This window comes from Ranitomeya imitator, chromosome 1 (assembly GCF_032444005.1).
Source record: "Ranitomeya imitator isolate aRanImi1 chromosome 1, aRanImi1.pri, whole genome shotgun sequence".
Lineage (NCBI taxonomy): Eukaryota > Metazoa > Chordata > Amphibia > Anura > Dendrobatidae > Ranitomeya > Ranitomeya imitator.
In genome coordinates, this window is record NC_091282.1 from 1,054,432,687 (window position 1) to 1,054,455,803 (window position 23,117).

At 44.3% G+C, this 23,117-nt stretch overlaps 1 protein-coding gene across 2 annotated transcripts in view; it reads left to right on the forward strand.

Annotated features, from left to right (window-relative positions):
• Positions 1 to 23,117, forward strand: part of GLRB (glycine receptor beta) — a 212,149-nt gene that overhangs the window by 40,940 nt on the left and 148,092 nt on the right. For both annotated transcript variants that reach the window (XR_011316977.1, XM_069744125.1), the window contains exon 2: positions 18,475 to 18,625. Coding sequence is in view for 1 of the 2 variants with exons in the window: in XM_069744125.1 (XP_069600226.1) it covers positions 18,504 to 18,625 (122 nt within the window). In the remaining variant the exon portion in view is untranslated. The remainder of the gene's footprint in view (positions 1 to 18,474; positions 18,626 to 23,117) is intronic.

A 23,117-nucleotide genomic window follows, 5' to 3' on the forward strand; every position in this document is an offset into this window, starting at 1 on the left:
AAAACGGAAGAAGGGAACTAAACAGAAAACCAGGAACGAGGACGATGGAACCAGAAGCAGAGGACACGGGAATGGACGACGGGCTGGAACAGAGGAATACCAGAGACGGAGCTGTAGGGAGAGAGGGTGAGAGGATAAGCGAAGGTAGAGAAACACAAACAACGCGACCAACGGAGAAGGGCGCAAAACCAGCACGTACTACTGGAACACAGAAACAAAAGTGACCGGAGGCAGAAGCCAAAAAGCTAAAGACACTCAGGCACCTCCTAGCAGGGGAGGTGGCCTGAAATAGTGAGCACAGTACCTGGATTGGCTGCAGCACACCGGACAATCACATCCGGTACCAGAGGGCCCCGGACAGGAAGGTGTACCTAACGCAAGATCCTGCGCGCCTGCGCAGAAGCAGAACCCCTAAGACGTGGAGGAGGGGCCCGCCGAGGACGAGCATACCGCCCACCGGAAGCCGGACAGCAGGAACGACCAGCGATGGAGGAAGATGGAACAGCGCACCGTGACCTGGAGGACAAGCGGCCGAGGGGAACAAGAGCAGCGGCCACAGCTGAAGAAGTGGGGACAGCGCGCCGAGAACCAGGAGTGGAGCGGTGATTAACGGCCGTAGCAGCAACAGCCATTGTAAAAAGTGTCCAGCATGGTCAAGAAAGACTCCACATCCACGGCCTCCACCAGCACAGCTACCAGCAAAAGAAGGAAGAGATGTAGCTTCTGTCCATCTTCCTGTGACAATAAGACTAATCTGACATGTGCAGGATGTTCAAAATATCTGTGTAAAGGACGTGTCTTATTATTGTGTTCAGTGTAAAAACGCATGAACATGGTCAGTTTTTCTTTTTTCTTTCTAAAAAGGTTGAAGTTTTTATGATTTTTCATTTGTTGATTTATAAATATTGTTTTCAAAAAGTTAAATTTCATGTTATAGTAATAGTAATGTAAAGCTTCTTTGTTATTTGTGTGCAGAATGCCAACAATCAAAGATAATTGTAAAAAGCCTGTGTAACCTTTTTATGAAAAAATAAAAATAAATTAAGTTTACATTTTTCATTTGTTTATGATCAACCATGTTCACATACAGTATAATAATGAAAAAAGTATTCAAATATAACACTTAGAGTAGCTAAAAATCAAGAATTAATTGGTCGGGTCATATTGACCGGGAACAGTACAAGTGTATAGCAAATGCGAACAGAACAGCAGGGTTAAAGCATTCTCCACTGTGATTGAGAGCTTTGAGGAACTGCTTCATCAATCCAAGTTTTGTGTGTAAGGGAGGAAAGACCATGTCCTTCCTATCCACTAGAGGATCATGGATGACATTCTTATCGCCAGATGCCAAACTCAGTCACTGAGGCCATTCAGTTTTCACCCAATGCTCTGCTGTAGCTCCACTGTCCCAGTAGCACAGAAAACAAGGGTGTTATCATAACAAATGGGAATTATGCATGTTCAAAGAATACAAAGATATTCTCACATTTATTCGGAGACTAAATGAAAACTAAATTTACCTTGGTGAACCGTATAAACCGGCACTTTTCATACACTACTTAGGCCGGCTTCACACTCAGCGTATGAAAATACGGTCCGTATATTACGGCCGTAATACGCTGAAATGTCCCGAAAATAGTGGTCCGTAGCTCCTCCGTAGGCAGGGTGTGTCAGCGTTTTTTGCGCATGGCATCCTCCGTATGTAATCCGTATGGCATCCGTACTGCGTGGTTTTCTCGCAGGCTTGCAAAACCAACATACCGCTATAGAAATGATCCATGTGTCCCAAAAAGAAAAAAATATATATATATATATATACTGTATATATATATATATATATATATATATATATATATATATATATATATATATATATATATATATGTCAGTAGACACATATATGTATATATATTACTATTTATTCCAGCGCTATACAGCTTGAAAGCCGGTAATTCAATTACCGGCTTTTTCTTTCTCCTTCCTAAAACCCGACATGATTTGAGACATGGTTTACATACAGTAAACCATGTCTTCTCTCCATTTTTTTTGCCTGGGAGCTTTCTAGGTAAGTTCCCACGATCTATGAACATCCAGCAGAGGGCGCCTCACCGCAAATAAAGCTAAATATAGCTCATTGATCTATTTTTAGCCTCATTCCCCGGGGTTTTGCAGCGAGGAGCAGCCTGCATTAGCGGAACTCCTTGCTGCAAAATGTTTTAACCCCTTCAGAAGGATTTACATCGTTGGACGTTACAGATCTGCGGAGGGTAAGTATATTGTTGGTTTATTATGTTTTTTCTTTCACAGAACGAGGGTCTTCAGTGACTGGATTGGGCGTAGAATAAAATACTCCAACAACCATTGTTTTTATTTCATTAAAATAATTTTAAATAGTGTGTTTGTGTTTTATTTAACCCTTTACTACAATTGGATTAATAATGGATAGGTGTCATAATTGACGCCTCTCCATTATTAATCTGGCTTAATGTCACCTTACAATAGCAAGGTGGCATTAACCCTTCATTACCCCATATCCCACCGCTACACGGGAATGGGAAGAGAGTGGCCAAGTGCCAGAATAGGCGCATCTTCCAGATGTGCCTTTTCTGGGGTGGCTGGGGGCAGATGTTTTTAGCCAGGGGGGGGCCAATAACCATGGACCCTCTCCAGGCTATTAATATCTGCCCTCAGTCACTGGCTTTACTACTCTGGCGGAGAAAATTGCACGGGAGCCCACGCCAATTTTTTCCGCCATTTAACCCTTTATTTTAAGAGCTAGAACGGCCAAATTTTGCAGATACACTCTACTGACATTAGTAGTGTGGAATCTGCAAAAAAAATGGAGAGAAGACATGGTTTACTGTATGTAAACCATGTCTCAAATCATGTCGGGTTTTAGGAAGGAGAAGGAAAAAGCCGGTAATTGAATTACCGGCTTTCAAGCTGTATAGCGCTGGAATAAATATTAATATATATACATATATGTGTCTCACTGACATATATATATATATATATATATATATATATATATATATATATATATATATATATATATATATATATATATATATATATATACCTATTCTATGTGTCCACATTTATTCTACCTATTCTACTGTAAGCTGTCAGTGTGATTTTACTGTACACCGCACTGAATTGCCGGCTTTTCTCTCTAACACCGCTGCGTATTTCTCGCAAGTCACACTGCTTGTCCGTGTGTAATCCGTATTTTTCACGCTTCCATAGACTTTCATTGGCGTATTTCTTGCGCAGTACGGTGACAAACGCAGCATGCTGCGATTTTCTACGCCCGTAGAAAGCCGTATAATACTGATCAGTAAAATACGGCAGATAGGAGCAGAGGCATAGAGAATAATTGTGCCGTATTTTTTGCGAGTTTTACGGACGTAGTTTCTGCGCTCTTACGTCCGTAAAACTCGCAAGTGTCAAGCCGGCCTTATATTTATCATGGAATTCATGAAAATGGGCTATATACCTATAGCACAAAAACGTGATGTGATAGAGACATTATAAGATCAGATTTGAATTCAGCACCCTCAAATTAGTCTAAAACTGTTCTCAAAGTCCATGCCAGAAACATTTTTTTTTGTAGACCAGTGTAATCATTCAAAGTTTGAAAATTGCAAATTTTTTAAAATTTTTCTCAAATTTCTGATATTTTTTTTATAAATAAACACAAAACATATTGACCTACATTTATCATTATCATAAAGTATAATGTGTCACGAAAAAACAGTCTCAAAATCACAGGGATTTGTTGAAGCGTTCCAGAGTTGTTACCACATATAGTGACACTGGTCAGATTTATAAAATTTGGCTCTGTCACTAAGGGGTTAAAGGATTATTCCCATCTACAATATCCTATCCCAATATGTAGTAATCATAATATTCGCAAATACCTCCAGTTAGAAATCTAGTATAGTTCTTCAGATTTGCTATGTCGCAGGGCACTGCAGTAGCTTAGGCATTCACTCATATAGTGATAGACAGCTCTTAGTGACTGTAACCATGGATACAGAGGCTACTGCAATGCCCAACATTAGAACTATACTAAATTTTTAATTGAAGGAATTTTTTAATATCACATTTACTACATATTGGGATAGGATCTTGGAGAAGGGAATACCGCATGAACTGAACCACTGGTCTCCATATAGCAGTTTAATCCATGAGATGAGTATAGTTCCAAAACCCACTTTATCAAGTACTGCCCATGAAAATTAGCATTCAATGGAGTCAAATACCTGAAGGTACCGTCACATTAAGCGACGCTGCAGCGATATAGACAACGATGCCGATCGCTGCAGCGTCTCTGTTTAGTCGTTGTGTGGTCGCTGGAGAGCTGTCACACAGACAGCTCTCCAGCGACCAACGATGCCGAAGTCCCCGGGTAACCAGGGTAAACATCGGGTTACTAAGCGCAGGGCCGTGCTAAGTAACCCGATGTTTACCCTGGTTACCATTGTAAATGTAAAAAAAAAAAACACTACATACTCACATTCTGGTGTCTGTCGCGTCCCCCGGCGTCAGCTTCCCTGCACTGTGTCAGCAGAGCGGTGACGCCACTGCTGTGCTCTGCTCTACGGCCGACCGGCGCTGACACTGGGGGACGCAGGAAAGCTGACGCTGGGGGACGCATCGCTGGATCGGTGTCACACACGCCGATTCAGCGATGTCAGCGGGTGATCCAGCGACGAAATAAAGTTCTGGCCTTCTAGCTCTGACCAGCGATGTCACAGCAGGATCCTGATCGCTGCTGCGTGTCAAACACAACGATATCGCTATCCAGGACGCTGCAACGTCACGGATCGCTATCGTTATCGTTCTAAAGTTGCTCAGTGTGAAGGTACCTTTAGCAGCATCCAATGAATATATTATCCCGTCTCCTGCGGTGTCTACTGGAATTTGGAGATTAAGGAAAAGTCTACATATATTTATCCATTTACTGGCCAACAGACTTAATAAGGTGATCTCCAAAAGTGATACATCATGAGAAATCGGAGTTTATGCCTGGTATATCAAAATCGTAGCTTAAGTAGCTCTGTGTAGGGCAGGCATGTCAAACTCGGGGTACCCCGAGGGCCACATGAGTAACAAGAGGTTGTTGCGAGGGCCGCACACGTATTTTAACAGCAGTCAATGAAAACAAGATATGAATGTAACAGCAACATATATTTGCAGTGAACAACAGCAACTATTATATTCAACAAAAATACAGCAATTAAAAACGGATCCGCAGCAGTTTCCCATGAGTTTACAGTTCAATGTAAACCTATGGGAAACAAAAATCGCTGTACACATGCTGCAGAAAAACTGCACGGAAACGCAGCGGTTTACATTCCGCAGCATGTCACTTCTTTGTGCGGATTCCGCAGCGGTTTTACAACTGCTCCAATAGAAAATCGCAGTTGTAAAACCCCAGTGAAATGCGCAGAAAAACCGCGGTAAATCCGCCATAAATCCGCAGCGGTTTAGCACTGCGGATTTATCAAATCCGCAGCAGAAAAATCTGCAGAGGACCAGAATACGTGTGCACATACCGAAACCCTAACCCTAACCCTATTCCTAACCCTAACCCTATTCTAACCTTAGTGGAAAAAAAAAAAAAATTCTTTATTTTTTTTATTGTCCCTACTTATGGGGGTGACAAAGGGGGGGGGGGGTCATTTATTATTTTTTTATTTTGATCACTGTGATAGATTATATCTCAGTGATCAAAATGCACTTTGGAACAAATCTGCCGGTTGGCAGATTCGGCGGGCGCACTGCGCATGCGCCCGCCATTTTGGAAGATGGCGGCGCCCAGGGAGAAGACGGACGGACCCCGGCAGGATCGGTAAGTATGATGGGGTGGGGGGGAGCACGGGGGGGGGGGGGGGGATCGGAGCATGGGGGAGTGGATCGGAGCGCAGGGGGGGGGATTGGAGCACGTGGGGGTGGAACGGAGCATGGGGGGTGGATCGGAGCACGGGGGGGTGGATCGGAGCACGGGGGGGTGGATCGGAGCACGGGGGGGTGATTGGAGCACGGGGGGTGGGATTGGAGCACGTGGGGGTGATTGGAGCACGGGGGGTGGGATTGGAGCACGGGGGAGCGGACAAGAGCACGGGGGGAGCGGAGCACAGGACGGAGCGGTGCATAGCACCGATCGGAGGACTGGGGGGGGGCGATCGGTGGGGTGGGGGCACATTAGTGTTTCCAGCCATGGCCGATGATATTGCAGCATCGGCCATGGCTGGATTGTAATATTTCACCAGTTTTTTAGGTGAAATATTACAAATCGCTCTGATTGGCAGTTTCACTTTCAACAGCCAATCAGAGCGATCGTAGCCACGAGGGGGTGAAGCCACCCCCCCGGGCTAAACAACCACTCCCCCTGTCCCTGTAGATCGGGTGAAATGGGAGTTAACCCTTTCACCCGATCTGCAGGGATGCGATCTTTCAATGACGCCACATAGGCGTCATGGGTCGGATTGGCACCGACTTTCATGACGCCTACGTGGCGTCAAAGGTCGGGAAGGGGTTAACGGTTAAATAACACTAATATTACCGATAATAGGATAAATGTTAACCCTCTTATACAAGGAGAGGAGCTTACAGACACGCACACATGAGCTGGGAAAGCCTGTGCACAGGAGGGCCACTCACTTACTTGGACTTTTGTCCCTTCTTCCTCGGTCACAGTATCCGTCACTCTCAGCCTTCCTGACGGTGATCAGCAGCAACGTGAGCCGCAGCAGTACAAAACGCGCGATCAGCACTTCCGGCTCTTCATTCATTAGCCCACATCCCTGCATATGACCTGCTTACGTGATCAGCAGCCGACCAAAGTACACACGTCATGGATTGACACGGAGCTAGTTGGTCGGCTGCTGATCACGTAAGCAGGTCATATGCAGGGATATCGGCCAATGAATGAAGAGCCGGAAGTGCTGTTCGTGAAGTTTTGAGCATCTGTGGCCCGCACAAAAGTCTCAAACTTTGTGTTTACAGACAAAGTTTGAGACTTTTGTGCGGGCCGCAGATATGCCTGTAAAGGGCCGCATGCAGCCCGCGGGACGCGTGTTTGACATGCCTGGTGTAGGGAGCAATGATATGGGTCTTTAAGAATCAGGAATAAGCGGATCTTTGCCTGGTTGAGGAATGACTACTAGAATGGCTTCTTGCATAGAATTAGGTAGTGTCCCTTCTTTAAAAGATTCGTAGGAAGTACTTAATGGCTGTGGTAGCAAGATACTGTATTTCCAAATTTCTTATACATATTGAATTTGGAGTGTGTTCAAATATTTTTTGGTCCTCTTCTGAAAATTTTGGGAGCTCAACCTCGTCCATGTATGCCAGGATTTGATCTTTATTAAAAGTCAACTTGGATTTCTAAAGGTCTTGGTGTAACTCTAAAAGGTTTTTATTTTTCTGATCAGTTTTGTTAAAGGGAAGGTGCCACAAGTTTTTTTGTGGTTTGTTTTTTGTGAAATTAAGCTTAAATAGTAAATAAAATGTATTAATGCAATGTTTGCACTGTTTGCAAACATTTCTATATGAAAAATATATATTTTCTTACAAATATATATATTGACCACTAGGGGGAGCATTTTCCGTTTTAGACCTCAAGCAGTTATAGTAAGACTTACCAGCTTTAACATAGTAACATAACATAGTTAGTAAGGCCGAAAAAAGACATTTGTCCATCCAGTTCAGCCTATATTCCATCATAATAAATCCCCAGATCTACGTCCTTCTACAGAACCTAATAATTGTATGATACAATATTGTTCTGCTCCAGGAAGACATCCAGGCCTCTCTTGAACCCCTCGACTGAGTTCGCCGCCATCACCACCTCCTCAGGCAAGCAATTCCAGATTCTCACTGCCCTAACAGTAAAGAATCCTCTTCTATGTTGGTGGAAAAACCTTCTCTCCTCCAGACGCAAAGAATGCCCCCTTGTGCCCGTCACCTTCCTTGGTATAAACAGATCCTCAGCGAGATATTTGTATTGTCCCCTTATATACTTATACATGGTTATTAGATCGCCCCTCAGTCGTCTTTTTTTCTAGACTAAATAATCCTAATTTCGCTAATCTATCTGGGTATTGTAGTTCTCCCATCCCCTTTATTAATTTTGTTGCCCTCCTTTGTACTCTCTCTAGTTCCATTATATCCTTCCTGAGCACCGGTGCCCAAAACTGGACACAGTACTCCATGTGCGGTCTAACTAGGGATTTGTACAGAGGCAGTATAATGCTCTCATCATGTGTATCCAGACCTCTTTTAATGCACCCCATGATCCTGTTTGCCTTGGCAGCTGCTGCCTGGCACTGGCTGCTCCAGGTAAGTTTATCATTAACTAGGATCCCCAAGTCCTTCTCCCTGTCAGATTTACCCAGTGGTTTCCCGTTCAGTGTGTAATGGTGATATTGATTCCCTCTTCCCATGTGTATAACCTTACATTTATCATTGTTAAACCTCATCTGCCACCTTTCAGCCCAAGTTTCCAACTTATCCAGATCCATCTGTAGCAGAATACTATCTTCTCTTGTATTAACTGCTTTACATAGTTTTGTATCATCTGCAAATATCAATATTTTACTGTGTAAACCTTCTACCAGATCATTAATACTTTACTGATTTACTGTTATTAATGCTTTACTGTTAGCTGGAAAATTGGGGCAGTAACTGCTGACATCACCATTTCCCTCCCCCTTTTGGGTGGTCTAATATCCCTGGGGCAGAATGAAGAGCAGCATCACAGGGCAGTGCCATTTTGTGTGTGACTGCCCTGTGATCTGCTATCACCAGCAGTTACTGCATCAGAAACACAGCTACAGAGTTTACAAAAAAGCAGAACACAGTGGGCTCAGCAGCATGGTGGACTGGAGGAAAAGTGAAGACATGTGGTGTTTATGTATGGAGCAGCATTATCTGAGCAGAGCTGTCTGTGACTCATCCCTCAGTAAGATAAGGAGGAGGAGATCCAGGTCTGCAGAGAATGGCCAGGCATTGTGGAGGGAGGGGAGAGATACAGTGGGGCAAAAAAGTATTTAGTCAGTCAGCAATAGTGCAAGTTCCACCACTTAAAAAGATGAGAGGCGTCTGTAATTTACATCATAGGTAGACCTCAACTATGGGAGACAAACTGAGAAAAAAAAATCCAGAAAATCACATTGTCTGTTTTTTTCTCATTTTATTTGCATATTATGGTGAAAAATAAGTATTTGGTCAGAAACAAAATTTCATCTCAATGCTTTGTAATATATCCTTTGTTGGCAATGACAGAGGTCAAACGTTTTCTGTAAGTCTTTACAAGGTTGGCACACACTGTTGGTGGTATGTTGGCCCATTCCTCCATGCAGATCTCCTCTAGAGCAGTGATATTTTTGGCTTTTCGCTTGGCAACACGGACTTTCAACTCCCTCCAAAGGTTTTCTATAGGGTTGAGATCTGGAGACTGGCTAGGCCACTCCAGGACCTTGAAATGCTTCTTACGAAGCCACTCCTTCGTTGCCCTGGCGGTGTGCTTTGGATCATTGTCATGTTGAAAGACCCAGCCACGTTTCAACTTCAATGCCCTTGCTGATGGAAGGAGGTTTGCACTCAAAATCTCACGATACATGGCCCCATTCATTCTTTCATGTACCCGGATCAGTCGTCCTGGCCCCTTTGCAGAGAAACAGCCCCAAAGCATGATGTTTCCACCACCATGCTTTACAGTAGGTATGGTGTTTGATGGATGCAACTCAGTATTCTTTTTCCTCCAAACACGACAAGTTGTGTTTCTACCAAACAGTTCCAGTTTGGTTTCATCAGACCATAGGACATTCTCCCAAAACTCCTCTGGATCATCCAAATGCTCTCTAGCAAACTTCAGACGGGCCCGGACATGTACTGGCTTAAGCAGTGGGACACGTCTGGCACTGCAGGATCTGAGTCCATGGTGGCGTAGTGTGTTACTTATGGTAGGCCTTGTTACATTGGTCCCAGCTCTCTGCAGTTCATTCACTAGGTCCCCCCGCGTGGTTCTGGGATTTTTGCTCACCGTTCTTGTGATCATTCTGACCCCACGGGGTGGGATTTTGCGTGGAGCCCCAGATCGAGGGAGATTATCAGTGGTCTTGTATGTTTTCCATTTTCTAATTATTGCTTCCACTGTTGATTTCTTCACTCCAAGCTGGTTGGCTATTGCAGATTCAGTCTTCCCAGCCTGGTGCAGGGCTACAATTTTGTTTCTGGTGTCCTTTGCCAGCTCTTTGGTCTTCACCATAGTGGAGTTTGGAGTCAGACTGTTTGAGGGTGTGCACAGGTGTCTTTTTATACTGATAACAAGTTTAAACAGGTGCCATTACTACAGGTAATGAGTGGAGGAAAGAGGAGACTCTTAAAGAAGAAGTTACAGGTCTGTGAGAGCCAGAAATCTTGATTGTTTGTTTCTGACCAAATACTTATTTTCCACCATAATATGCAAAAAAAATGATAAAAAAACAGACTGTGATTTTCTGGATTTTTTTTTCTCAGTTTGTCTCCCATAGTTGAGGTCTACCTATGATGTAAATTACAGACGCCTCTCATCTTTTTAAGTGGTGGAACTTGCACTATTGCTGACTGACTAAATACTTTTTTGCCCCACTGTACACTGTATGGCAGAGAGAGAGGCAGGCTGTGAATGCAGCTTACCAGAGATCACAGGGTCTGTGTGTGATGAAGCTGAGACAGAGCAGGAGAAGCACACAGGGAGGGCAGCGTGTGAGAGCAGAGGATGTCTGCCCAGGACGTGCAGTACAGTGCCTCGAGTACAGAGGAGCATGGAGATAAATCACCCGCACTCCCCATCCTCCGGTTCCAGTGAGTGCTTCTCTCCTGCGATAGAAAGTAAGTGGAGCTCGGCAGATAGCACTGGGCTATAATAAAATGGTGGCCAGTCACATCTACAGCAGTGAATTGTGCAGCCCACAGAGGCGTGCCCAGCTCACTGCTAAAGCAGCTACAATGTTAGAGATAGGGTCAGCGCCGGTCTATTATCTCCTATATCCATGGGGTGCCGTAAAATGACACTGATAGTGTTGTGAACTGCTGTGAAACCAAGATGTCAGCCCCCAGTGCCTTTTTTAAACTCATATTAGTTACACACGTAATCTGTTTCACATGCATTTAAAACTTGGTTATAGCAGCATGTTATGCTACATTACAGTGATTTATTAATGATCTACAAACGCGGTACCTTCCCTTTAATTATCATTCCCTTTTTGTCCTTTATGACCCTTATTAAGGAGGTGCCTGATTGAGCATTTGCGATCACGGCTAACAGGTGTCTCGCTCTTTCCCCTTTCTCAAAGAACTTTTGTTGGTTAAACATATGCTTATTTTTGGCTTTTTCTTTGAGGTGTATGTGACTCTTGAGCTTCCTTACATTCCGTTAAGTCCTCCTCTGTTCCCGCTGAAATAAATTGCTACTCTGTGGATTTGACCCAGTCTTGAATGAATTCCACAAATTGTTTTGCTTTAGTTTTAGACTGACTTCTAGCTTGTTTTAGAATTCCCCTTAGTGCCTTCATTCTGTAGAATCCCATAAAATCCCCAAAATCCAATGTTTTCCTGAAAATAGTGTTGGAAAGTGTTCTGTTTGTAATTAGCTTATCTATCATTTGAATCCAAAAAGGATTCACCATCCATAATGAGGTATAACTCTGGTCTAGATGTAAAGCATAGGCACAGCAGCAGTGAGTGAACGGATTAGGCTCTAGGGAGATATTGCCCTTTTTTTTACCCTCTAGAGCAGACCTGGGCAAGATGCGGCCCGCGGGCCGCATCCGGCCCGCCTGATGATTTTAAACGGCCCGGCACCGCTCCAGCCGCCAGACGCTTCTGAGCAGCCCATGATTAAGATGGCCGCCGGAGTGCATTGGTCATTTGATTGCACCCTGCCATACCCACTGACTCCGCCCGCTGTGTGATGCGTTGATCATATGGGGCCCCATGTGATCTTGCATCGGCGGTCAGGGCGGCGGTCAGGGCGGCGGTCAGGGCGACGCTGGTGGGCGGGGCGGTGCTCACTGGCCGGCCCTGTACATCACGTGCGTACGTCACTCCAGCACCGCGCGAGATGTGCTGCGGTGAAAGTTGCTGGCTGGCGGTCTCCTTCGGGTGAGGGTGAGTATCCGCGCGGTCGGGGGGAGAGGGGGTCCCTGTGTTGCTGGGGAGTGTGAGGGAGGGGGACTACTACATGGGGCTACCGCGGCTATCACATACTGGGGGTGCAGGGCAGGGGGGATTGCTATCAGTGGGGATCATCTACAAGGGATGGCTACATTAAGGGATACTACATATTGGGGCCCAATACTACCTAAAGTGCGGGATATCACACACTGGGGGGGGGGGGGGTAGAGCAGGGGGATTGCTATCAGTGGGGATCATCTACAAGGGATGGCTACATTAAGGGATACTACATATTGGGCCCCAATATGTAGTATCCCTTAATGTAGCCATCCCTTGTAGGTGATCCCCACTGATAGCAATCCTCCCTGCCCATAATTGGGGGTTACATGGAGAATACTACCTAAAGTGGGGGATATCACGTACTGGGGGGGGGGGGGGGGCAGGAAGAATAATCTTTTGGCCGACAGTTATGATCCCTGATCTTCCCATCAGATCACCTGAAACACAAGTTATGGCGGACCAGCTTAGAGCCTATGTTATATAGGGGACGCTGCCATATAGTGCAGCCACCGGATACCCAGGGCGACAAGGGGGTGCAGGATACACAGGGGTGCAGGATACACAGAGAGACACAGGGGTGCAGGATACACAGAGAGACACAGGGGTGCAGAATACACAGGGTGACAATAATTGGGGGCTACATGGAGAATACTACCTAAAGTGGGGGATATCACATACTGGGGGGGGCAGGGCAGGGGGGATTGCTATCAGTGGGGATCACCTACAGGGGATGGCTACATTAAGGGATACTACATATTGGGGGCTACATGGAGAATACTACCTAAAGTGGGGGATATCACATACTGGGGAGGGGGGAAGTTTAACATACTGTTTGTTTATGAAAAGATAGAATATGACATATGTATACTATTGGGTAAAAATTAGTTAATTATATTAGTCCGGCCCTCTAAAACCATCCCAATTTCTCATGCGGCCCCATGGCAAAATTAATTGCCCACCCCTGCTCTAGAGAGTATGATCTGATCACAGGGCTAGATCAATGCGTGATCGTGCTTCATGTGATTGAGTATCAGGAAAACTGTTGGGTTGTAGGGTATTTGACTCGCCAGAGGTCAGATAACGACATTACCATAAGAAATTTACCAAACATGGATATGTGGGAATCTTTTGTGGGCCTAATTTGTCTTATCTGTCTCAATATGGATGAATAAAGTTATTAAAGTCTCCCATGACAAGTACAGGAACAACAGGAGTTTTATCTATGGGTTTTCCTACCCTTTTTATCACACCATTATTGTCATGAGGTTGCCATGACAGTGTGGATCTGGAAGACCGCAGCGTCTGATTGCTCCTACTTCGGCGCTGAGAAGAAGCACTTCTTCATTTTAAATGTGTTTATTTCTTCTTCAGAACAAGGGTTAATTTGCTACGATGGAAATCCCTGTGGCTTGCTTGGTTAGCCACTCCTTTTCCCTTTATAATCTGGGCTCTGTTACTAATCCTCGTCAGTAGTGATGAGCGAATATACTCCCTGGCACGCTCGGGGGTCCTCCGAGTATTTTTTAGTGCTCGGAGATTTACCGTAGTTTTCATCATCTTAGCTGAATCTCTTAGCCAGCCTAAGTACAGTACAGACCAAAAGTTTGGACACACCTTCTCATGTAAAGATTTTTCTGTTTTTTCATGACTATGGAAATTGTAATTTCACACTGAAGGCATCAAAACTATGAATTAACACGTGCGGAATTATATACTTAATTTCAATTGTTTCACACTTTTTTGTTATGTCTTGTATTCTAGTTTCTTCAAAGTAGCCCCCTTTTGCTTTTGATGACTGCTTTGCACACTCTTGACATTCTCTTGATGAGCTTCAAGAGGTAGTCACCGGGAATGGTTTTCACTTCACAGGTGTGCCCTGTCAGGTTTAATAAGTGGGATTTCTTGCCTTATAAATGGGGTTGGGACTATCAGTTGTGTTGAGCAGTAGTCTGGTGGATACACAGCTGATAGTCCTACTGAATAGACTGTTAGCTGCTTTTTTTTCTTGCCATAATACAAATTCTAAGTAAAGAAAAACGAGTGACCATCATTACTTTAAGAAATAAAGGTCAGTCAGTCCGAAAAATTGGGAAAACGTTGAAAGTGTCCCCAAGTGCAGTTGCAAAAACCATCAAGCGCTACAAAGAAACTGGCTCACATGAGGATCGCCCCAGGAAAGGAAGACCAAGAGTCACCTCTGCTTCTGAGGATAAGTTTATCCGAGTCACCAGCCTCAGAAATCGCAGGTTAACAGCAGCTCAGATTAGAGACCAGGTTAATGCCAGACAGAGTTCTAGCAGCAAACAAATCTCTACAACAACTGTTAAGAGGAGACTTTGTGCAGCAGGCCTTCATGGTAAAACACCTGCTAGGAAACCACTGCTAAGAACAGGCAACAAGCAGAAGAGACTTGTTTGGGCTAAAGAACACAAGGAATGGACATTAGACCAGTGTAAATCTGTGCTTTGGTCTGATGAGTCCAAATTTGAGATCTTTGGTTCCAACCACCGTGTCTTTGTGCGACGCAGAAAAGGACAATTACCCCAAACACACCTACAGATTGTGTAAGGGCGATTTGACCAAGAAGGAGAGTGATGGGGTGCTACGCCTGATGACCTGGCCTCCACAGTCACCAGATCTGAACCCAATCGAGATGGTTTGGGGTGAGCTGGACCGCAGCGTGAAGGCAAAAGGGCCAACAAGTGCAAAGCATCTCTGGGAACTCCTTCAAGATTGTTGGAAGACCATTTTCGGTGACTACCTCTTCATCAAGAGAATGCCAAGAGTGTGCAAAGCAGTTATCAAAGCAAAAGGTGGCTACTTTGAAGAACCTATAATATAAGACATATTTTCAGTTGTTTCACACTTTTTTGTTAAGTATATAATTCCACATGTGTTAATTCATAGTTGTGATGCCTTCAGTGTTAATGTACAATTTTCATAGTCATGAAAATACAGAAAAATCTTTAAACTAGCAGGTGTGTCCAAACTTTCGGTCTGTACTGTAGACGTGGCGATTTTCTAGCAACCAGGAAGCCCCCACATGTACTTATGCTGGCTATCAGAAGTAAATCATTCAGCTGCGGCGATGAAAAACTAAATCTCCGAGCACTAAAATATACTTGGAGGTCACCCGAGCATGCTCGGGAAATCTCGCGTAATGAGTATATTTGCTCATCACTACACGTCAGAGCTAGTATTTGCTGCATGGCTAATGGTGAGAGAGGAGCACATATGAGAAGGAGAGTTGGAGCAGTTATTAGTGACTTGCTTGGTTTGTATGCGTGGTAATTCCTTATCCTTCTTTGTTTTTGTTTATCACCCTACTTTCACACCCCGATGCATTCCTCTGTTACATGTGAGTGAATATTTTGTATGCCTGGAGTTTTTTGTTAACCATTGTCCATGTTGCCTTGTTTGGTGAGTTGGTGCACTACGGTGCACAGTAGTGACCCCTCTTCCCTGGCTAGGGGAGGAGAACAGACGGAGGGTTAACTTAAGAGATAATGCAAGGGGGGAGACCGTGGCATCTTCGTCATCTGAAGTATTCTGGGGAGCAGGGAGAGCTAGGGTGCCCCCTAGTGTTAGGGTCAGGGAAGGAGCCCCTGGTTACCAGACAGCTGTGCCATTACAGGTATATGGAGGAGGGATGTAGAACGCTATCAAAAGGATCTCTTCAGATGACATTCTACAGCGAGCACTTACCTGCCTTCCCCATCAATTTTAGAGGAAATGGCCTCAAATGGGATAGATCTGTGAATTGGAGAACTAACTCTTCTGGAATAACTCAAAAGTAGAATGGAAACTGACTGATGCATGAACAATTTATAGATGTGGTTTTGTCTTTTTCTAGATAAGTTTCCTGTAGGCACACGCCTGCAAGTGAATGGTTCCGAATAAATTCCATAACAGCTAATCTATTAGCAGCAGCATCCAAACCTCTAACAATCCATTTGAGAAAATTTTACATTATCAGCCGTAATTCTCTTCTAAGTATGGGTTGAAGCAATTATTAAAGAGGGACATTATTGAATTCCGAATGAAATCAGACTAGAAATCCTCAGTGCCTCTGCCTGTCTATAAGAAAATAGCTGACATTAACATATACCAAATCAAGTAGCCTATTTTAAAACACAATTTCCCTGAAATCCTCCCCTTCCCCCATAATTGACATCTTTAATTCTACCTCATAAAACCTCAGGTTAGAAGATTTGCAAATCTGTAGCTGGTTTTAAAGGGACTCTGTCACCTGAATTTGGCGGGACTGGTTTTGGGTCATATGGGCGGAGTTTTCGGGTGTTTGATTCACCCTTTCCTTACCTGCTGGCTGCATGCTGGCTGCAATATTGGATTGAAGTTCATTCTCTGTCCTCCATAGTACACGCCTGCGCAAGGCAAGATTGCTTTGCGCAGGCGTGTACTATGGAGGACAGAGAATGAACTTCAATCCAATATTGCAGCCAGCATGCAGCCAGCAGGTAAGGAAAGGGTGAATCAAACACCCGAAAACTCCGCCCATATGACCCAAAACCAGTCCCGCCAAATTCAGGTGACAGGTTCCCTTTAAAAAGCTGAGGCGTCAGCTTTGCGGGCTGTGCCGTAGTCTTTGCTCATTGAGATTCTAGCAACGAAGTACATCTATAGAGTGGTCAAAAACTAGTCTCTCCCAAAGCTACCACTCTTAAGTCTTGCCAGATAAAGCATGGAATAGGGCTTTTGCCAGTTTACATAGATTGTGTTTTATATCCAAATACTGTGCTTTTTGTTTTGAGACTTCAATGGAATAGTCTGCGAAGAAGGATATCCTGTGGCCATTGAGTGTTATATTGCCATTGTTGCGGGTCTCTGTTTTGGTAGTGGAGCAGCTTGATTAAAGTCGGACATGGAGGGGCCCCTGATTTAATTTTTTACAATCACTACTCCCCTGAGGGAGAAAACACAACAGGGATAACAGGTCAGCAGAACACGGAATCGGGAGCAAGTAAAAAATGTGTGTGTAGGAAAAAAAAAAAATAGTTCCAGGGGAGCAAAAACAAAAAAAAAAAACAAAATAATTTTTTCAACTACCGTCGACTTCAGGCAACCGATTCGTTACAGAGAGTTCGTTGGTGTCAAAACTGTGACGCATAGATGTCCGTCAGAATAATGACATCTCTGATCCCGGCGGTGGTGTTAATCCCTCAGAATCTGGAGCATTTCTCTTAACGTTGACATATGTCCTCCTGACGGTGGTGGGGATTCCCCCGAGTATGGTCGATGTGCAAGCGATAGGGATGTGATGAGCCGGGTATCACACAATTTCTCTTTCCCTCAGCATAACAAGATCTTGTGTCACGTGTCTCATGTCCAGCATTAGAAAAGGTTCAAAAATACAAAATTGATAAGGGGCACAGAGGAGCTTAATTATTAGGAAAGATTATGCAGAATATTATTTAGCCTTGAGAAGAAACCTCTAACATGAGTAACCTGTAAATTAAATAGGTTGTTAAAAGAAAAAAACAAAAAAAGTATCTTTACATATGTGTAAACTTATTCTGAATGTTGATAGACAATCCGGGTCAGGTGGTAAAACTTGCTCTTTAGGGCAGATTGTTTCGTGCCTTATGGTTGTACCTACACCCCTTCCCTTTATCCTCTTCCATCCCATGTTTGGACTTGATGTACTTGTGTAATTTTTCAACCATACTTTGTAACTATGTAACATCCTCAGTAATCCCTATCAGCAGACTGCTGGTATAACCCAGGCTGCGGAAGATGGTAGATGCCATGCTAGTCAGCATAGACTATCAGATGCACTACTGAGACTATACATCAATGTTTCCATTCTGCTGTGTATATAGTCTGTGATTTTAACAATTAGTTATTTTTAAAGAGTAATAATTCTTCAAGGCGTTGACCACTTTCTCTTGTTAGATGTTGGAGTATGTGACCGGACCGGTCCATCAGCCTCCTCCAAGCGCTTCACTGGAGAAAGGCTATTGGAGGAGGCTGATGGAGTGGTCCTGCCCCTCCACCAGCTGTTATTCTATGGACAGAAGTACAGATCACTTTGTGATTAAGTTACACTAACTATAAAATGGACGATCCTGTTTAATCTTCCATTGATGACTCCGTAAAGGGTGACCTATAAGTAGCATTATGTCCTGCTCGGTGAAGGTCCCACCTTCTGTTTTGTGCACTTATCTCCTGTAAGCAGAGCATCCTGCCTTCACTATTTTATAGACTAATAGGCTGTTTTCTTTTTAGGTCTGTTACTGTGAAGTTAATGTATCGAGATGAAGTTCATACTGGGGATTTTGGCTTTTCTCGTATTTTCCTTATGGTTGGATGGAGTGCATTCTAAAGAGAAGTCCTCAAAGAAGGGAAAGGGGAAGAAGAAGCAGTATCTCTGCCCATCGTATGTCACTTTTTACTCTGTAATATTAATGAACATGTATTTTTAATTACTGCACCTGAAGTTTTGAATTTGTCAAAGTTAAAGGAAATCAAAGAAATGTGTGATTAAATGTTCTTTATTTTACTGAAAGTAACCTTTTTTTATTTTTTTTAAAGGAGAATACGTGTATGTGTGTGTGTGTGTATATATGTGTGTGCATGTATGTGTGTATATATACATATATATGTGCATACGTTTTTCAAACAGTCATACTTCTTGGTCAGTCGTACTACATTATGCATTGATCATATCAATCTGCTTCTTATTTGTTTTTACTTATGCTTTCTCACAACTCGCCCGCCCTTTAACACTTTTTGGGTACTCTCGCTATATCCACCCCTCCCTTCTCCCCTCTCCCATGTATAACGCTGAGGCTCTACTGACATTTCTTACCCACTCCAAACAAGCCACTACCGCCATGCAGCACTCAAAACGTTCATACAAAGCATCCCACCACCTGCTCTTTCTGTTTTTTCTCCTTCTACTAGTTGCAGGTGACATCTCCACAAACCCTGGACCTCCCTCCACCAGCATACATTAGTCTCCTCCAGCCACATATAGAAACCCTGCTAATCTTATTAACATTCAGTGCATGCCTTCTCCTATTGCTTTCCACTGTGCTCTCTGGAATGCACTGTCTGTGTGTAACAAACTAACGTACATTCACGATCTTTTCCTCTCTAATTCCCTTAACCTTCTGGCTATTACAGAAACCTGCATCCAGCACTCAGACACCACCGCCGCTGCCACACTCTCGTTTGGTGGGCTGAAATTTTCATATACCACCAGACCTGAGAACAGACAGGGTGAAGGTGTTGGTTTACTCCTTTCATCACAATGTGCTTTCCAGGTCATCCCCCCAGTTCCCTCACTTACATTTCCTTCCTTCCTTCCACGCCGTCAGACTCTTTAAGCCCTTCCCCTTGCGGGTGGCGGTTGTTTATCGCCCTCCAGGCTCCTCCCACTTGTTTCTAGACCACTTTGCCACCTGGCTTACTCACTTTCTATCCTGTGACATCCCCACCCTCATCATGGGAGACTTTAACATCCCCATCAATGATTCCCTCTCCCAATCTGCCTCTCATCTTCTCTCTCTAACTTCTTCATTCAACCTCTCACAGTTTACTAATTCTCCTACGCATGAGGACGGGAATACTCTGGACCTGGTTTTCTCCCGTCCCAGATCGCTGCACGACTTTTTCTAACGCCACTCTCCCGCTCTCGGACCACAACCTTCTTTCCTTCTCTGTCAAGTATTGTCTCCTCACCCGCGACACCCCCACTTACCACACTTATCGGAATACACGTACCATTAATACCCAGCAGCTTATGGACAACCTCCACACATCTTTAGCCCCAATCTCCTCACTCTCCTGTCCAGACTTAGCATTGTCACACTTCAATATTACACTGAAGAATGCCCTGGATGAAGCAGCACCTTCTACACGCAGAAAGACCCGACACAGACAACGGCAGCCCTGGCACACTATGCAAACACGCTTTCTTCAGCGCTGCTCAAAGTGTGGAAGTGGAGAAAATCTCTCTTAGCAGAAGACTTCATCCACTATAAGTTCATGCTCAAAACCTATAACTCTGCCCTTTCTCTGGCCAAACAATCCTACTTCACCACCCTCATCACCTCACTATCCAACAACCCAAAACGACTTTTTGAAACCTTAAACTCCCTCCTGAAACCTAAAGTACAGGCCCCCATCTCCAATCTCAGTGGTGAGGATCTGGCCACTTATTTCCTAGAAAAAATCAACCACATCCATCAGGATATTTCAGCCCAATCTCCTCAGTGCCTGGATCCCCTTCCCTGCCGCACCTCAAGCTCACTAGACATCTTTGAGCCTGTTTCAGAAGAAGTTTCCAAGCTCTTTACTTCTGCTCGGCTCACAACCTACAATAGTGACCCCATTCCTTCACCTCTCCTGCAGTCTCTCTCACCAGTGGTCACCACTCACCTGACTAAAATATTTAAGCTCTCTTTCCTCAGGCATCTTTCCCTCCTCATTTAAACATGCCATCATTACCCCTTTACTTAAAAAGCCATCCCTGGACCAGAACTGCACGGCTAACTACAGACCTGTCTCTAACCTTTCCTTCATCTCTAAACTTCTGGAACGCTTGGTCCACTCCCGTCTAATCCGCTATCTCTCGGATAACTCTCTTCTTGACCCCTTACAATCTGGTTTCCGCTCTTTACACTCCAATGAAACTGCCCTCACTAAAATCTCTAATGATCTATTAACAGCTAAATCCAAACGTCATTGCTCTCTGCTGATTCTCGTGTATCTATCTGCCGCATTTGATACTGTGGATCACCAGCTCCTTCTCACCATGCTCCACTCCATAGGCCTCAAGGACACAGCCCTCTCCTGGTTCTCCTCCTACCTCTCTGACCGCTCCTTCACTGTATCTTTTGCCAGCTCCTCTTCCTCTCCTCGTCCCCTTACTATCGGGGTTCCGCAGGGCTCAGTCCTGGGCCCCCTCCTCTTCTCTCTATACACGGCCCCTATTGGACAAACAATCAGCAGATTTGGGTTCCAGTATCATCTCTATGCTGATGACACCCAATTATACACTTCTTCCCCCGACATCACCCCTACCCTAATTCAAAATACCAAGGATTGTCTGTCTGCTGTCTCTAACATCATGTCCTCCCTCTATCTGAAACTAAATTTCTCTAAAACTGAACTACTTGTGTTTCTCCCTTCTACTAACCTCACTCTACCCAACATCGAAATTACCCTGGAGGGTTCAACCATAACTCCCAAGCAGCATGCCCGCTGTCTTGGGGTCATATTCGACACCGAACTTTCCTTTACTTCCTATATCCGATCACTCACTCGGTCCTGTCACCTGCATCTTAAAAACATCTCCAGAATCCGACCTTTTCTCACCTTTGAAACTGCTAAGACTCTCACTGTCGCTCTTATTCATTCTCGTCTGGACTACTGCAACTCTCTTCTGATAGGTCTCCCTCTTTCCAAACTTTCTCCTCTCCCACCCATCTTGAATGCGGCAGCCAGGGTCATATTTCTGTCCAGCTGCTTCACCGATGCCTCCATCTTGTGCCAGTCATTACACTGGCTACCCATTCGCTACAGGGTCCAGTATAAACTCATCTCTCTCACCCACAAAGCTCTCCACAGTTCTGCACCGCCTTATATCTCCTCTCTCATCTCCGTCTATCGCCCTACACGTGCCCTCCGTTCTACAAATGACCTAAGATTAACATCCCCCGTAATCCGAAACTCGCACCTCCGTCTCCAAAACTTCTCTCGTGCTGCGCCAGCTCTCTGGAATGCACTTCCCCAGACGATCAGACTGATACCTAGCCCCGACCTATTCAAGCGCTCTTTAAAAACCCATCTCTTCAAACAAGCCTACCGCATCAACTACTCAGTAAACTAACTTTGTCCTGTTCCCTCCTTCCAAATATTATCTGCATGTGAATCTGCACCCTACTATTCATCTGTCTCCACACCCTCCATGCACACGATAACTGCACTTGATACTTGACTATTGCACTTAAACACACGGGCTAATGACCGGATCATGCAGCTTTATATGAAAATCCCTATTTATTATAATTGCCAGACCTGAAATAACAAGCACTTTTCACCTATTGTGTCCCCCCATTTCCTTGTAGATTATAAGCTTGTGAGCAGGGACCTCACCCCTAATGTCACTGTTTAAATTAGTAACATAGTAACATAGTTAGTAAGGCCGAAAAAAGACATTTGTCCATCCAGTTCAGCCTATATTCCATCATAATAAATCCCCAGATCTACGTCCTTCTACAGAACCTAATAATTGCCTTAACTTGTACTGAATTTATTGTCTGTACATGTCCCCGCTTAATTGTAAAGTGCTGCGGAATATGTTGGTGCTATATAAATAAAAATTAATATATATATATATACACACACACATACACACAAAGACGCATACTGTGTATATATATATATATATATATATATATATATAAATATATATATATATTTAATATATACTAGATGGTGGCCCGATTCTAACGCATCGGGTATTCTAGAATATGCATGTCCACGTAGTATATTGCTAGGTCACGTAGTATATTGCTCAGTCACGTAGTATATTGCCCAGCGACGTAGTATGTTGCCCAGCGACGTAGTATATTGCCCAGTCACGTAGTATATTGCCCAGTCACATAGTATATTGCCCAGCCACGTAGTATATTGCCCAGCCACGTAGTATATTGCCTAGCGACGTAGTATACAGCACAGAGCCACGTAGTATATTGCCCAGTCACGCACTATATTGCCCAGCTACGTAGTATATTGCCCAGCCACGTAGTATATTGCCCAGTCACGTAGTATATTGCGCAGCCACATAGTATATTGCCCAGCCACGTAGTATATTGCGCAGCCACGTAGTATATTGCCTAGCGACGTAGTATACAGCACAG